We start from the raw sequence: 17,763 nt of genomic DNA, 5'->3' as shown, positions 1-17,763 counted from the left end.
CCCACTACCCAAGTGATGACTGAGATAAGCCACTGCACGACGCGTGCAGGTAGGCAAGACTAGTGCTGGTTGTGTACAGAAAGAGATGTCCAATCTTGACCCCAACCAAGAACCTTTAAAGTCTGCAAAGAACTGGGATACGATATCTCCCTGCTCCCTAGGATCTATGAATCCTTGAGCATGGTACTCCTATTTTGCTACCTAAGGACAAATATGTGATGAATAACAAGCACATCACACATATTCAATTATATATTACATTAGACTTTATTAAATTATACATTTATTAATGTTAATGTGACATGATATATGAAATGTACTGGCTTTTAGGGCACTAACTCTAACAAGAGGGCAAGAATAGCCTAAAAACAATGATACAAAAAACTCCACCCGAAGGATAATTTATTTTTTCCTTGGTTTTTTAGTCACTTCTCACCCTCTACACGGTTACGATGATTTTTTTCATGGAATATTAGCTTACCCAAAGGTGGAGAGGGATAGACACGAGAGGGAGAGAGTGGGGAGAGAGTAAGAAAAGCCTAAACACAATCAAATAAAAAACTCCAGTTAGTGATAAATCAGCCCCCTAATATCTTAAATCGACCCCCATCTCTCTCTCTCTCTAAGCACTACCTTATATGTGGGTTGATTTATCACTGCCCAAATCTCCACCCGAAGTATAATTTTGTTCCTTGTTTTTTAGTCACTTCTCACCCTCTACTCATTCGTGTCTTAAAGTCTCTTCTCCCACCCTCTCGCTGCTCTCTCACCACTTGAGAAAGTAATTTATCATGAAAAAAAATTCATGGTTGCGAAACATGGCCTAAATCTCCTCTTCATCTCCTTTTCCATGAGTAACCAGCATGGGAAATTGCAAGAGAGAGAGAGAGAGAGAGAGAGAAGCATGGGAAATTGCGAGAGAGAGAGAGAGAGAGAGAGAGAGAGAGAGAGAGAGAGAGACTGCCGGTTACGAAGCTTCACAATCGGTAAAGGGGGCGCTTTATCATTCCCCTTCCCAAAATCAGAATTCAAGAAATCCTTTTGGTAGATTTCAACTCCATGTAAGCACCGAAATGAGTTTTGTTCAATCTGCACACATCTCACAAAACCATCAACATCTACCTTGGTATTTCGAGCTAATTTGAGCAAGAGAAGTTTTTTAATCTGCAGCCCTTTACAACTTACCTGTTCTATTACCACTATGAAAACCTAAACAAAACTAAAGACACAAAAACCTTTAAAACTGCTGATGCAAGTCAAAACGTGGCCGTAGAAAGTACAAGTCGACTCGACATGATGCGGTCGAGTACTTGGTTGACACGGCTGAGTATTTGGTTGATGCTGTCATAACTCGGGAGGGTATTAACTTTTTAGGAGAAAACGCAGAAACACGGCCAAGGTAAAAGGGAGTCGACTTGGGGGGGGGTCCACGATTACACAGAGATTTTTAAAACTATGGATAGAAAATCTACATCTACTCAAAAATTCTAAACAGAGCAGCTTTCAAGCTTTCCTCACTATGCAACCTATCACCAGAAAGCTTTACAACAATATCCTGAAGCATGAGCTCCTGCACACACGTAACACTTGCATGGTGGACTTGCAACTCCAACTCCCTAAGAGAATCCATCACCCTCGCCATTGGGTGGTTAAAATTCTCTGATTGAACTCTGATCATGCCATCCGATTCGAAAATCTTCACCTCCACTTCTGCCGTCAAGTTCCTCCTAACCGACTCATCACCACCTACAACAACAACCTTATCTTCCTTCGCCCTTCTTGATTCTTTCTGCAACTCGCCCTCCAACTCGTCCACCTTCCCTTTGAGCTCTTTGATGTATGAGACCGCGTCAGCCAACAACGAGGCCTTGTCCATCCTCGACACATTTGGGACCAGGGCTCGGAGCGCGTAGAACTGGTGGTTCAGCGTTTCCCTCCGCTGCCTCTCTGACTCCACGTGGTTCAATGGCTTGTCTCGCCCGTTCCCTGGTTTTCTTCTTCTCGTTTTCCTCATCCTTTTCTCAACCCCTCCCGAGCCCGCCGAATGCTCCGACTCGACCAATGAGGTGGGCAATTCTTTCCTTCCCTTCACTTCTTGTTGCTCATCATGCTGCTTCTCTTCTTCGACCCTTGAAATATGAGGCAAGGTCATTTGTGGTTGGGGCATATGAGTTAGCAAGGTTTGGGGTACTTGACTCGGTTTTGAGATGAATTCAAGTTTGTCAGATCCTAACAAAGCCTTGGCTTGTTGCATCAGGCTCAAGTTCTCCCGGATAAGATCCAAAGAACCCAACTCAAGAACTCCATTTGCAGTCGGGATGCAAACAAGAGTCTCGATCCCATGCATCTGAGCTTCCCTAGTTCTCTCACAATTGTATATCTGAAGTTCCCGGTGGCCAGTCAACCAAACAGAGGTTCCTGAACTGAAAGCATGGCCGGGAATTCCGTCTCCTTCTGTGAAAGTTCGTGTGAGCGACACAACGTAAAACCATTCTGCGTTTGTAACGTCTCCGTCCATGGAACTGGCACTGGAGGAATTGAACCTTAATTTCTGCTGTTCTTCGTTGGGTTTTCTCGCAGCTTTGGTGCCTCGGAAATGACCATCTCCCCATGCCAAAACCAAACGCCCGTTGCTATCTTTAGTGGTTTGCCAGAAAATGGCGTAGACCCACCATTCAGGTCTGCTCTGTACGATGTATTGGAGGCTTTGTTGGAGTTGTAGCGGAGAGAGAAAGGTCTGGGTGGGTGAAGAAGAAGAGGTGAATTGTTCCATGGTGTTTGGTTTTCTGAAACGGAAAGAGGGGATTTTTATTTTATCCCTTCGACAAAAAAAACAAGCTTAACGTGCGAGACAAGCCAAAATAGAATAAGTGAAGAGAAATTTGAGGAAATAGATGGAGTCCTCACAATTGGGCACGATTATAGCACATGGGTTGAAACTGAAAGGATTATATGGTGAGTTTGTAGTAGAAATATGCGGCCAAAGAAGCACATGTCTACCTACCCAAAAACGAAAAAGAAAAAAGAAGCACATGTTTTTTTATCTTCAATTATTGTAGTGGATTTTTGAGACCCCCATATATCTAATCCTTCCTCGTTCATTTTCTTTTATGAGATTTTATATGGTGCCATCCTGTATTGTCCATTATTTTTTAAAGGAAAAAATACACTTAGACCCCCTGTGGTTTCTAACACATTCAACTTAACCCCTAATGTTTAAAAAGTTACAAATAGACCCCCTGTGGTTTCAATTTGTATAAGGTAGGCCCCCTCAGTTGCCGGTTCGTCCACATATTGAAGGGTTAGGAGGATCAGATAAGCTAATTTTTTTGGCACACCCTATCTATGTCAGGGCCCATCAAATGAACCCTTTGGATCATCCAAACAATGTGGGCCCAAAAAATTTACGGGATCATCAAAACAATTTACGGGAATTTTTCCTGCAATGAATTTTTCACCCCTCATGCAAGGCAGCGTGTTGGTGCCATCAGTTTTTGCATTATGTTTTGATATGTTTGGACCCATCATCTCCACCTAAACCCTTGCATAGGGTGCATGGGGCCATCATTTTACACCCATGAGTTGGCCCATCCCTACCCAAGCCCCATGCATAGGGAAGGTGTGATACCCGGTTCTAAGTAATAATTTTAGGGATAATTACATTTACACCCCCTCTAGTTTCTGACATATCCACTTCCACCCCTATAGTTTAAAACGTGACAAATACACCCCTGTAGTTTCAATTTGTTTAAGGTTTGCCCCCTCAGTTGAAGGTTCGTCCATAGATTGAAGGGTTAGGATGATCCGATGGAGCTGATTTTTTGGGCACACCCTATCTATGTCAGGACCCATCAAATGAACGCTTTGGATCATCCAAATAATGTGGGCCCATACCCGAATCCAAACACTACCAAAAAATCATCCAAATAATGTGCGCCCACATTGTTTGGATGATCCAAAGCGTTCATTTGATGGGTCCTGACATAGATAGGGTGTGCCAAAACAATTAGCTCCATCGGATCATCCTAACCCTTCAATCTATGGATGAACCTTTAGCTGAGGGGGCCTACCTTAAACAAATTGAAACTACAGGGGTGTATTTGTTACGTTTTAAAATATAGGGGTGGAAGTGGATGTGTCAGAAACTAGAGAGGGTGTAAATGTAATTTTCCCTTTTTTTTATATATAGTTGTCCTTATCAAATTAGCTATTTGCTTTCTAATGGGTGTCACTATCAAATCGTGTATCTCATGTTTTATTAAAAGTAGCTATGCTTTTAAACAAATGCCATAAATAAAGTAAGGACAAGATTTTTGTGTGCTCATTAGGGATTTCAATTTCGGTGACTAGAAATTGAATTAGAAGTGTTGTAATTTTTAAAGGCCATGATGATTATTGGACTAGTAAGGTACTGTAGGATCCTAAATAGAAGTTCTTAAAGGAAAGTGTAAAGAATGATATTCCCATATCAATCTTGTTTATAAAGGGAAAGTAGGAGAGATGACCAAATCCGTTAGTGCCTTCTTTGAAATTTGGATGGCCATGATTTGTTGCCATAAGAATAGCCAATTAATTTCTTAACTAAATATAGCATGGTGGGCAAGCAAGGCAATTTGGGTTGGTGTGTTGGGTTGGCCATGGGCAAGGAAGGCAAGTTACCTAACCCAATTAAATTGCTTACCTTTTTGTCATATGCAAGGAAGGAAATTTTGCCAAATCAAATTTAATTGTTGCATGGTCGATCAAGGCAGTTTCCTTTCTTACAAATCAAGCCTTATGGAAAAATGAGTCACCTAGCATGTATGAAGAGGATTGACTTTGGACAAGAGACCATTGTTGGTCTTTTCTCTCAATTGAAGATAATATCAGAGACTAGATTAGTTCTCTTTCAAGGCATCATTTTCCCCCTCTTCCTTGAATGACAGCAACCACCTTGTGTTATGCCCTCATCTACAACATCACCTATAGTTTAATGCTATTGGATTCTAATCCAATACAAGCAGCCCCTGTTGCTAGTTGTTTCAGCCCCGTCCGCCATTCATTTGCATTATTTAGCCTCCTCTCTTGGGGTTCTGAAATACCTTGGCAGTTCTGTGTCCTCTTTGGTGGGAATTGCAAGAGGAAGCTTGCTGTCTTTGGACCCTCTATCTCATACCTGTAGTCACCTTTATTACGACCACAATTGGTTGTCACCGTCCCTTCTCAACCGGGAAAAAGCCTACTATTGCTTGGTCTTTGCAGCGAGAGGTGAGTAACCTTCCACCTCAACAGTCCGATAACTCTAGGTTTCATTTCATCCACCAATCTCTTTCTCATCTCTCTATGCTTTAGGGGGGATCTTTTTGTTAATCTTGAGACTTAGCTTCAAAAATTGTAATTTGTCTTAAAAATTAACAAATCCCTAGCCATTGTTTAAAGGCGGCATTTTAATTTAAATGTCTTCTTTGGACAGTACAAATTGATTGTAAAAGCCCTCTCAATTTCCACTATAGCTGATCATTAAGTTTTCATAAATGGAACCAAAAGTGAATTAATTTCACTCCATAAGGCATTTGGCTACCCTAGGCATGAATTGGACGGTTCAGATCATCATGCTATGCCTTATGGCTATTCTCTAATAATAGAACCAACATTGGTTATGATGTCTCCAATTGAGCTGTGGGTACTAAAATGTCCAGGAAGTTGAATTCCTTAGTTTGACCTTTGGCTTTTATCATAAACTATGGAGCTTAGTGGTTTAGGTGATCATATTTGAACCATATCCGAGGCCTAAATGATTTTTACTAGTTGATATCTTCTAGAATAAAATCCTTACTGGAATTTGATGCTACATAGGGTGTTCGATGCAATTCCTTAAAGAAGTTGATCCTTCCCTAGACTTGGGTATTAACTGAGCTAGTGGTTACACCTGCATCAATATTGACCTTGCAAAGTAATTCTTGGAGATTGCGCTTAAGGTAGGTGATCCTACCCTATGTCAGTGTATTACGTATATTTGCATATATTTAGATTTGTTGCAAGCTTTTATTATAGTTCATTACATGGAACTTGTTTTGAAAAGGTTTCTCACTGGTCTCTTTTAGCATGTCATACTAAATGGTTGAGTTGTCATTATCCATGAAATGCTTTAGTCTTAACATGCTTCCTTATTTATACAAAAAAGATCTTTGTGACTAACATGATTTTGGAAACTCAAATGCATGAAACACTATTGAAAAGCCTTCTATATATGATATGGTTTCAATGGTTTGGAACGGGGGAGCCCCCAATGGTTTGAAACGTCTTCAAAATTTATGGCACGGTATTGAAAACATTAAATTGCTTTTCTCTATATTTGTATACAGTCTTGGTATGGAATGGATTCCGCCAGTAAGGTTGATCTCTGGTGGGGATCTAGTGCCCAACCTGCCACTGGGTGAGTACACTGGACGTGATCACGTAGACCGGTCAAATTTTATTTGCCCGTAAGGTTGATCTCGGGCGGCCAGTAGGGAGTCCTCTGGCTATTGATAATATTACATTGCACGCTTTTGGACCTGTGAGTCCTGCGAACGAGTGTTCGCCTTGGGTTACGCTACTTGCCAATAAGGTTGGAAATTGGCCACAGAGAAGACTGTTAAGTATTTGTTTCCAAAGTGGAAAACTGCATAACTGAGTGGTTGGAACCGTTTTTGTAAAAGCATGTATTTTTCTTATATAGCTTATGTAGAAATGATTTTCTTGCTTCTTATCAATTTCTGTATAGACTAAAATTTTATGGCATGTTACTTCTTTTCCGCAACAACATTGTTTTCGTTTTCCTATTAGCTGGCTTAGATTTGGAAAACCGGCTGGGCTGTTAGCTCATTATGTGGTTTAACAATTTTCAGATACAGAGGAGCGGCAGTAGACTTGCTAAGATCAGGCACTTGGATTGGAGCTTTGGAGATTCTTGCTTTCTTTCATTAATCCAGTTAGAGACTTTTGTTATTTTACTAAGGTGACTGTTATCGAATAAGTATTGTTGGATTTAGACTTATGGACCTATATATGTATTTCCTTTGAGCCTTAATTGAGACTAAAATTTCCGCAATTATTAGTCGCTCTGAATGTTGAGAATAGTTGATTGTAAAGGAGCCTTGCATGCTTGTAGGGGCGACCCCTTGGGCGTGTGGCGGCTGTCACGTGCGCCTTACCTCAAATTATGGGTTCGGGGCGTGACAGAATGTGCACCATTTAATACCATGTTTTGATAGGGTGGGTCCCACCAACCCTATGTAAATTAATGCAGTCCAAAAATCAGGAGATTCCTCGATGTGCACCAGCAGAAGGAAAATAGATAAAACAAGAAAAATATGTCCTTTAATCACCTTCGTAAGGAATATAATACTTTGATTATCATCGAAGGGGGTGAGATTTACTTCAATCCCATCGAAGTCGAGTCTTTAGAGTGAAACTGAAAAATACTCCTACAAGGGCTAATCCTAGCAACCCAAAAGTTCTAAAAGAACTCAAAAGCCTAAAGGCCAAGTTTCATTCAATAATTCAAAGAAGTCCATTACAATACTTTCATAATAACTATTTATTAGAAACGAAATCCTAATAACTAACTTAAGACCTCAATAACTAATGTAATCCGTACATCTAAAATAACTCAAATAAAATCTAAAACATGATTACAATAATCCTAAAATAGTAATCATGTAACAGGCAGACATCATATTCGTAAAATGTCCATAACTTCCTCAAATTGCATCCAAATTGCATGATCTTGAGCTCATTCGATAGGTAATAAAAAACCTTTCTAATGATTCCAAAGTCCAGCGAAACGGATAAGATTTGATTTCTTAAAATTAGCTTCAAATACGGAGAATTTATATGATGAAAGGCCGTATAAACACTTAAAGGTAGTATGTGTAGATACCCCCATCTTGTTACGCTTTAAAAAGCGAAAGATTTAGTTGGTTTGTCAAGTATCGAGTCCGTATTCTGCATTAGATTAGGCATCCATACATTTTAGGGTAGATTTCATCTCATTTTAGGTGTTTTGAAGTTGATTCGCAATCCTAAAAGTTTCTAGGGTGTTCCAATGGTCTCCGGAAGATGAGAATTTAAGTTTCTAATCAAGTGAAAAAATCTGCCATTTTTGGAATTTCTTAGGATTTTTCCTATTTTCACCTATTTTGCACATCGGGGGTAATTTGGTCATTTTCAATGTGTTTCACTTGACCTTTAGAGTGTGTTTAAGGAGTCTTAGATGATTTCATGAGTTTTTAAAAACCTGCTAAATTTAGAAACTCTTAGGGGTTTAACTTGACTTGGAAATTTTGTGTCGAGGGCATGATGCGGATTTTTAAGGGAATGCCAAATGATCATGTTTGATCTTGTCCACCTAGAGAAGCGAACTTAAAAAGTTGCTATTTTTAAGGTTTTCCTTGAAAACTTTATACTTTTAACTTTTCCCTTTAGGGGTAATCCAATTTGAAAACATTTTTAGTTGCCTTTAGGTGTATTATCAAATGGGGGCATTTTGGTCCGGTAAATTATTTTTTCTAAAATGGGTGGCTCAATCATGAGTTGAGGGGTGCACCATGAATGTCAAATGGGTTGGGTTCATTCGTAAAAATTTGGATTTAATGAGATTTTATTAAATTTTTGTTAAAAAATTCCAAAAAAATGCATAAAAAGCCCAATTAGATGAAAGCCCATGTGAGAGGCCCATATGGACTCATCCATGGGGAGGCAACATGCAAAAACGTCCAACATTGGATGAGGTGGTTGGTAACATCATATTTGTTTTGAAAAAAATAATAAAGAGAAAAAGGAAGGAAGACTTATAATTAGAAAGGGCTAATATGATCAAGTTACTAAAATGACCATAACTTTTTACCTTCTAGTCAAAAGATTTTGTAATTTTACTTGTTTCGAACATGTCAAAAAAATCTACAACTTTCTTGTTCATGACTTTTCCTGATTCTGCCGCTAAATAGGTCGAAAACGAACTCCAATGTTGGGCAGTCCTTTTTGGACGGGAATCTTTCATATATATGTTATTTCTATTGTGCGAGAGCTTCTAGAAGAGTCTTGAAAGATCTACCTTATACAAAATGGCATGCCTTGCTTTGCAAGTAATCCTAATTAGAAGCTAATCTAATTTAGTAACTAAAGAGAAAGAAAGCAAAAGAAGAAAATTGAAAACTAGCTAAAGGTAAGAGCTCTCACATTGGAAATTACTATTCCTTTTCCTGGATAAGAGGGACGACCACATATGTGTAACCCAGCAAATGGGCGATTTGGATCATCTCTTAAATAAAGAAAGTAGGGCCCACTATTGCCAAAGTGGGAAGATATGGACGTTTATATAATTATGGGTTTTGAGCAAAACAGTTGGGTCCATCCAAGATCATTCCAAAATTAGTATCAAGAGGATGAATGTCTTTGCTAAAGATAGAGATCATGGAAACAGTAACTTCCCCAACATGGCAGCAGCTATCTTTGATATATATAGATATATATATTTATATAATAGCAATTGGGATGTCCATTGATTGAAAAGAGAAAAAAAGGGGGCAAGCAAGAGATGATCCATTTGGAATCTTTCTATTTTTAAATTGCCACACGGATGGGAGGTGTATGGCTAAGTGAATGGCTGAAAAAAAAAAAAAAAGAACAAACGAAAAAAAGCAGCAACCCAGCTCTTTCTTTATTTTCATATGATTATTACTCTTTTTAGCACCCATAAGAAAAGAGATAAAGAAGGAATAAAAGCATAGAAGAGGAGGATTTTGGAAAGTTTGGCCCGGCTCTCTCTCTCTCTGGTTCCTCTGTTATATAAAGAAAAAAAAATCGTGGAAGAGGCGGCTCCTAAAGAATAATATTGGCTCTGTTACGGTGGCTCTGTGTTTCCCTCTCCCTCTGTGTTTCCCTCTCCCTCTCTCATACACTCTGTTTCTCTCTGCACGTTCCATTTCTCTGTCTCTCATCTCTCACTCTCGTTTTATTTCTAAAAAAAAAAAAAAAACAGAGCATCGGCTCTCTCTCTCTCGGATCCTTCCCCACCCTATTTAGCCATCACTCTCGATCTCTCATTCTATCTTTGTCTCCCTCAACAGCGGCTCTGTAAAAAAAAAAAAATAACAAAAAACAGAGTATCGGGTTTTACTCTCTCGTTCTCTCCCTCTGTCTTGCTTTCTCTCATTCTCTTCCTCTGTTTTTCTTTCTCTCACCATCCCGCTCTGTTTTTCTCACTCTATCTCTCATTCACCATCTCACTCTGTTTTTTTCTCACTCTATCTCTCATCTCTCAAGTTGTTTCTCCCTCTCTATCTCTGTCTCGGTCTTTCTCACCCTCTCTATCTCTCTATCTCTCCCTCTCTATCTCTGTGTATCTCTCACTCATCTTCTCGGTCTCACTTACACTCTCTGTCTCTCTCATTTTCTATCACTCTCACTCTCTCTGTTTATCTCCATCTCCCTCTCTATCACTTTCTCTCCCTCTGTTTATCTCTATCACTCTCCCTCTTTATCATTCTCTCTCTCTATCTCTAATGTTCCTCTCTATCACCCTCTCTCTCTCTCACTCTCTGTTATCCCCTCTGTCGTCTGTATCTCTCTCTCTCTCCACAGTGGAAAAAAAAAGAAAGAAAGCGGAGCGGATTGCACGTCGGCGAGATTTTTCAGATTTTTCGGCTCTTGGATTAGGTGAGGATCGTGATCAAAGGTAGGTGCACAATTCTTAGATTTTTCCAAGATTATTTGGCATTTTTTATATATTTTTTGCATGATTTTTAGCATTTAATTGAATTTAATTCAATATTATATGTGTGTGCTCAAAATCATGATCTACATGAGTGTTTCAATTCCGATTCGTCCCAAAATTTAATACACTGATCTATTTAAATAGAGTAAAATAACCATCGGATCGGATCGGACATTGAATCAAAGGATTTTGAAAATTTGAGTGAAGAGTGGAATTTTATTTAAAATAATGGCTGAGAAATTACAAAATTTGAAAAAAAAGCTATCTCAGGATGATTTATTTTGTGGAATTTCAAATTTTTCTTGTGTTCATCACATCAGAACAAGATTAAAGGACATTTTCCGGAGTCGTAATTTTCTCAAAAATCATGTTTTAAAAATAGAAAACTCTTCAAAAACATCTTTTTAACGAAGAGAAATAAAATATATACTAAATAGATTCTAAAATTAATGAAATTCCGTGGGAAAATAATATGGTACTGATATATTCTACCATGAATTTTTAAGAATTTTTGGATTCTGTTTGGTATATTATTTGATGCTTTCTTTGAAAATTGTCATATTTTGTGAGATTTTTTACTGACATCAGATCACAATTAAAATTATCAACATTTTTACAGTAGTTTTATATTTTATATTTCTTGCTGTTGTAAAATTTTCAATTGATTTGGATCTTGTTTCTTAAGGGATGTAGTGTAAATTCATAATCTGGTCTTAAAATTGAAAAATTCAAAATTGATAGTAAATAGTCTCTGAAATTCATGAAAATCTCACAGCATGCTATGTTTATTCATATCTTATTACTGTAGAAATTTCGATGAATTTAGATTTCTATTTCTACTAGTTTCTGTGTTATTTTTACAATCTGGTCTCATTATTGTTAAATCAAAATTAAATAGGAACTTAATGTAAAAATCTGCAAAACTTTGCTAATAAGCTACATACATTCCCATCTCGTTGCTGTAGAAGTTTCAGTTTGTTTCGAATTCGTTTGCAATAATTTCACTTGTAAAATCACTCATATGTTTGAAATTGATAAATTCCATTGAAAATTCGAAATTAATTAAAAATCATTGTGAAAATTTCCAAAGAACCTTAAATATCTGTCACATGTTCACTCCTTACTCCATTGAAACAGAAATCTTAGGATCTTTAGATTTTTCTGGAAAAGTGGCTAGTGCATCCATAATCGTATCCCAATTGCAATCGATGTTAGACAATTTGAATATTTAAGCTATAGCATGTTATTGGCTCTGAGGTTACTGTCCACGGAAATCCTGAGATATGCCAGGCAATAAGGTGCTATAACTTAAGTATTAAATTGCACAAGGAAAGAGCGCATGATTCCCTTCCGTGGATGCTATTCTAGGCCGAAATTGGTGAACCATAGAACCTTTGGTATTCCTTAATGTTCAGAAACCAAAAATCCTTGAAATCTGAAATTCATTAACTTCAAGAACTTAAATCGATTTATCTCGTGTCTTTCGGAACCATTGGATTATGGTTTCCGTCATAAGAACCATTAGAGCCCAATTTAGGAACATTTGCGTCATGTCGTATCCTAGGTTTTAGGGAGTCCTAGAGTTAGGAGTCCAGCCTCATCACGGATGTTTGCTATTGATAGCAACCGTGCCATAAATCTAGTTACACTAGTCACCCAATCTTTTCCTAAGATAAGCCTAGTTACCTAGGATGTAGGTTAACCTGCATTAGTCTAAGGGACAACTTGCACTTAGATAGGATCATATAGCATCTTAGATGAAATCCTAGGATAATAAAATCCTCAACTTGAATTAAATAACTTCTTTTAAAACTGTTGAAACAGTCAATCCAGTCTAGGTCGGTGTCTTAGTTGAGTTAGGCATAAGTAGCTTAGCTTAGGTGCACCGAACTAAGTCGACTTTGATCCCAGTGAGGCTTACGTACGTAGGCAGCTTGGATGTCTGATGGCATACCAACCGCGAGTCGGCTCCACAACAAATTGTGGGGTTTTGTATATTAATTTTCTTATAAATTCTTATTTAAATCACTTAGGACTTTCCATGAAATTAGAATTTTATGAAAACTTTCACTTAGATTGAATCCAGACAAATTAATAAATCAAGATACACATTTAGGATTCACATTGAAATTAGATCATAGGATGCATGTCACATAGTTCGCACATTAACAAAGAGTTGAATGAGCTATTTAAAATAAATTTAAAAGAGTTAACTTTTGGAATTGAAGACCGATTATCGGTCAGGAATGGTGCATGTGGTGGATAACTCCCCATACCTTCCATTCTTGTAACCAGGTAACGAGTCTAGATTTCTGGTTAATTATGGGTCCTAGATCCCACATCTAGATGGCGACTCTGTCAGTCTCTTTTGTGTGGAATTCGGATCGCCTTAGTGATCCCAAGTTCACATAAAAGATGAATTAAAATCAATAATAAAAATGCACACGCCAATCGCGTGGGTACGAGAGACCAAGAGAGAGCGTGGCGGCTCGCACCCCACCCCTCTCGCGGGATCGGGTCCCACAGATCCAAAGGTCACCGCCATCCAAGAATCAAAAGATCTCAAGACGCTAACTATGGAGGAGCTTGTAGGATCTCTTATCACTCATGAGATGCTCCCACTAGCCGTCAAGAAGAAAAGAAGCCGAAGGAAAAAGAAAGAGAAAGTCGATCTCTAGCTTTAAAGGCCTCCAAGATGAACTCATCATTCTCAAGTGAAGCGGATAGTGATGAGGAAGAAGCGTTAAGAAAATTTAAAAGCTTATTGAGAAAGAAACATAAGAAGGATAAAAAGAAGAAGAAAGAAGAAAATGAAGTAGAAGGAGGAATAAGGTGTTACAATTGCAAGAAGACGGGACACAAAAGACCGGATTATCCACTTCTCAAGTCATCTTCCTCAAAGTACAAGGGAAAGAAGGATTGGAAGAAGAACAAGGCTCTTGTAGCCAGTTGGGATGCTACTAGCACCTCGGGTAAGAGCTCGAAGATAATAAAGATGACCTTTGCCTCATGGCACTCTCCCATGAAGTTGAGGTAAACTCTAACTCCTCATGTAATTCATCAAGTAGTGACAGTACAAACATATCTTATGATGAATTGTGCTTAACCTTGCATTCTCAAATTTCAAAAAATAAAGTTCTTAAAAATCTATTTCAAAATTAGAAAAGGAACTTGATGCTTTGAAAAATGAATCTTCTTCTTCCAAATCTCAAGCACAACTTGAAAATTTTAAACTTGAGATTGAAACCCTTAAGGGTATTTTGGATGAGAAAACTTACCAATTAGCACAATTTCAAAATGTGGCAAGCTCCTCCAAATCTTATGAAGATGAATTTAATAATTCTTTAAATCAATTAACGCATCTTCATAATGAAAATGAAAGGTTAAGATTATGTCTCCATGGATTCCTAAATGGTGACAAATTATTGATATAATCTTAAAGAAAGCTAGTCTTAGACCTAATCATGCAATTTATGATAGGACTAGTCTATCTAACCCCCATGTTAGATACCATTATTGTGGAATTAATGGTCATTACCAATTCCAATGTGCATCTAAAATCAGGGATTGTGGTGGAACCAAGAAATCTTGGGTTCCCAAAGCCCCCATATGATTCTATTCATATGTGCTTAGATTAGGGGTTTAAACTTAAATTTGAATTTCTTTTTATAATTATTTAAAATCCCCTTTTGTATTGAATTTGTTTTCCAAATAGGGGGAGTTTTATGTTTGTCTTTTTCCTTGAAAAAGGGGGAGCTTAAAATTGAAAATTTTATCCCTTTGATTTCCTTTTACCCCATCTTTTTTATAGATGCCAAAGGGGGAGAGAAATCTAGTGTAAGGAAATTAATATGTGCTTTTATTAGAAAATCTCTTGTGCTTGCCATCATCAAAAAGGGGGAGATTGTAAGCCCAATGGTTCCCACCTTGGCAATTCTCCCATCTTGTTTTGATGATTCCAATACACAAGTGATTTAAGATCACTAATGACAAGATTGCTTGGATTGAAGCTAAGAAGCTCTCATTAGACCACTTATGAAGGCCAAAGACATCGGAGATCCAAGACGCATGAAGACTTGAAGAATCTATTGATGAAATTCCAAAGGTGGTCCCGAGTACGGCAACTATGAGGAGTGAAAGTTATTAAGTTGCGACCAAGTTTTAGCCTTTTGAAAAACTCAAACCTAATTTGGAAATTAAGACATCAATAATGAAATTCAAGCACACAAGTTAAATCTAAAGGTGCAATGCAAATAAAGAGCAAGAGTTCAAGAGATAGTGCACCCGAGATTTAAAGTGGTTCGGTCCTCAAAACGCGAGGCCTACTCTACTCCACCAACCAAACCCGTTGATGGCTTCACTATGTGATCTTCTTAACTTCGGCGAAGATCGGTGCCGATTACAATTCCGATTATCTTTAACCTTGGTGGCAATCTTCACCACAGAGAGTGGGCTACGCTTCTCCGAACACTCGCCCGATACAAAGTTCTTGATGAGAAAGAAAGAGCAAAAAACAATCCCTCACAAGGGTTTACAAAATGTAGAAGATGTACAAATTGAGCCTATGATCCAAATCCTACTCTTTAGAGGATAAGAGGCATAATCAAGTTTGATTCACTCTTTGGATGTTCAAGTAGAGTTTAAGAGTGTTATGATTGATAAGCTTGAAGATTAGAATGCCCATATATATAGGAAAACCCAAATATGACCGTTCAAGGGCATTGTTGTAATTCCTGGAAAATTCCCAACGGCTAAAAATCCGACCGTTATAGAGTTCTCGGAGTTCTGAGAATATTTCTCGGAGTTCCGTGAAAAAATCTCGGAGTTCCGAGAATACAAACAGAAGTGAGAAAATGTCTACTGGACCATTTCTCGGAGCTCCCAGGATTTCTCGAAGCTCCGAGGATTTCTCAGAGTTTCTAGCTCGGAGCTCCGAGAAGCCTATGTCAAGCAGATTTTCAATTTTGTTTTTGAGCTTCCAACTCTACACTAAGTTGGGATTGCTATGAGGGTTCCAAGGTGTTGGAACACCACAAAAACAATCACTTATACATTTAGGGAGTGTGAGATTAACTTAATTATGCCTCTTAAAATCTAAATTAAGATTGGATCTTATACAATCTAAATTGACTTCGATCTTCAATGCGATTCTACAAGTCTTCATTCGCCTTGGATCTTCGATGTCTTTGGCCTTCATGATGTGGTCCAATGAGATCTTCTTGGCCTTAATCCAAGCAATGTTGTCTTAGCACCAATGTGATCTACAACTTAGACAATCAAACACATTAGTGATCATAAATCACTTGTGTATTGGAATCATCAAAATAAGATGGGAATGCCAAGGTGGAAACCATTGGGCTTACAATCTCCCCCTTTTTTATGATGACAAGCACAAGAGATTTTCCAATAAAAGCATACATATTTTCCTTACACTAAAATTCTCTCCCCCTTTGTTATCAATCAAAAAGATTGGGGTAAAAGAGAAACAAAGGGATGAAATATTCAATTTAAGGCTCCCCCTTTTTCAAGGAAAAAGACAAACCTAGAACTCCCCCTATTTAGAATTTTTATTCAACATAAGAGGGGATATATTAATTATCCATATAAAGATATTCAATTTTAGAGCATGCCCCTAATCTAATCACATATGATGAAAATCATATGGGGGCTTTGGGAACCCAAGATTTCTTGGTTCCCCCACAATTCTTAATCTTAGATGCACATTGGAATTGGTAATGACCATTTATTCCATAATAATGGCATCTAACATGAGGGTTAGATAAGCTAGTCCTATCATAAAATGCATGATTAGGTCTATGACTAGATTTCTTTAAGATTATGTCAATTATTTTGTCATCATTTAGGAACCCATGGAGTCATAATCTTAACCGTTCATTTTCATTATGAAGATGTGTTATTTGATTTAAAGAATCATTAAATTCATCTTCATAAGATTTGAAAGAGCTTGCCACATCTTGAAATTGTGCTAATTGGCAAGTTTTCTCATCCAAACAACCCTTAAGGGTTTCAATCTCAAGTTTAAAATTTTCAAATTGTGCTTGAGATTTGGAAGAAGATTCATTTTTCAAAAAATTAAGTTCATTTTCTAATTTTGAAATAGATTTCTTTTGAACTTTATTTTTAGAAATTTGAGAATGCAAGGTTGAGCACAATTCATCATATGATATTTTTTCACTATCACTACTAGATGAATAACAAGAGGGGTTAGAATTTACCTCAACTTCATGGGAGAGTGCCATGAGGCAAAGATCATCCTTTTTTGTTTCTCCTTCACTTGAGCTTTGTCCCGAAGTGCTCAAGGCATCCCAACCGGCGACAAGAGCCTTATGCTTCTTCCAATCCTTCTTTCCCTTGTACTTTGAAGAAGACGACTTGAGAAGTGGACAATCCGGTCTTTTGTGTCCAATCTTCTTGCAATTGTAGCATCTTAAAGCCCCCTCAACTTCACTTTCTTCTTTCTTCTTCTTTTCATCCTTTTTATGCTTTTTTCTCCATAAGCTTTTAACTTTCCTTAAAGCTTCTTCTTCATCACTATCCGCCTCTCTTGAGGATGATGAGTCCGCTTTCACCTTGACTGCTAAGGATCTCCTCTTTTTATTTCTCTTTTGGCTTCTTCTCCTCTTGTCGGCTAGTGAGGAGCATCTCATGAGTGATAAGAGATCCTACAAGCTCCTCCATGGTTAGCGTCTTGAGATTCTTTGATTCTTGGATGGCTGTGACTTTTGGGTCCCAATAAGGAGGAAGTGACCTAAGCAATTTACTCACAAGCTCATCAGTAGGATAAGATTTACCAAGATTTGCTAATTCATTAGAAATTTTAGAAAATCGGGTATAGATATCGAAAATACTTTCGTTTTGATCAATTCTAAACATTTCATATTTGCTCTTTAACAAGTTTATTTTGGAGTCCTTGACTTGAGATGTTCCCTCATGGGTAACGGCAAGTGTATCCCAAATAATCTTGGCGGAATCAAAAAGAGCAACTCGATTAAACTCCTCAGTAG

General features: G+C 37.9%; 1 protein-coding gene across 1 annotated transcript; it reads right to left on the bottom strand.

The window, feature by feature from the left end:
- Positions 1-1,111: 1,111 nt before the first annotated feature.
- On the bottom strand, positions 1,112-2,902 carry LOC143883637 (transcription factor MYC2-like). Its single transcript, XM_077386980.1, has one exon. It carries the CDS (start codon positions 2,771-2,773, stop codon positions 1,475-1,477), a length of 1,299 nt encoding a protein of 432 aa, XP_077243095.1. The 5' UTR covers positions 2,774-2,902; the 3' UTR covers positions 1,112-1,474.
- Between the last annotated feature and the right edge of the window lie 14,861 nt (positions 2,903-17,763).

Source organism: Tasmannia lanceolata, unplaced genomic scaffold (genome assembly GCF_043159265.1).
Source record: "Tasmannia lanceolata isolate RefF3 unplaced genomic scaffold, GAP_Taslan_0.1 ptg000008l, whole genome shotgun sequence".
Lineage (NCBI taxonomy): Eukaryota > Viridiplantae > Streptophyta > Magnoliopsida > Canellales > Winteraceae > Tasmannia > Tasmannia lanceolata.
Note: the sequence above shows the minus strand (reverse complement) of the source record. Positions and strands in the feature narration are given on the sequence as shown.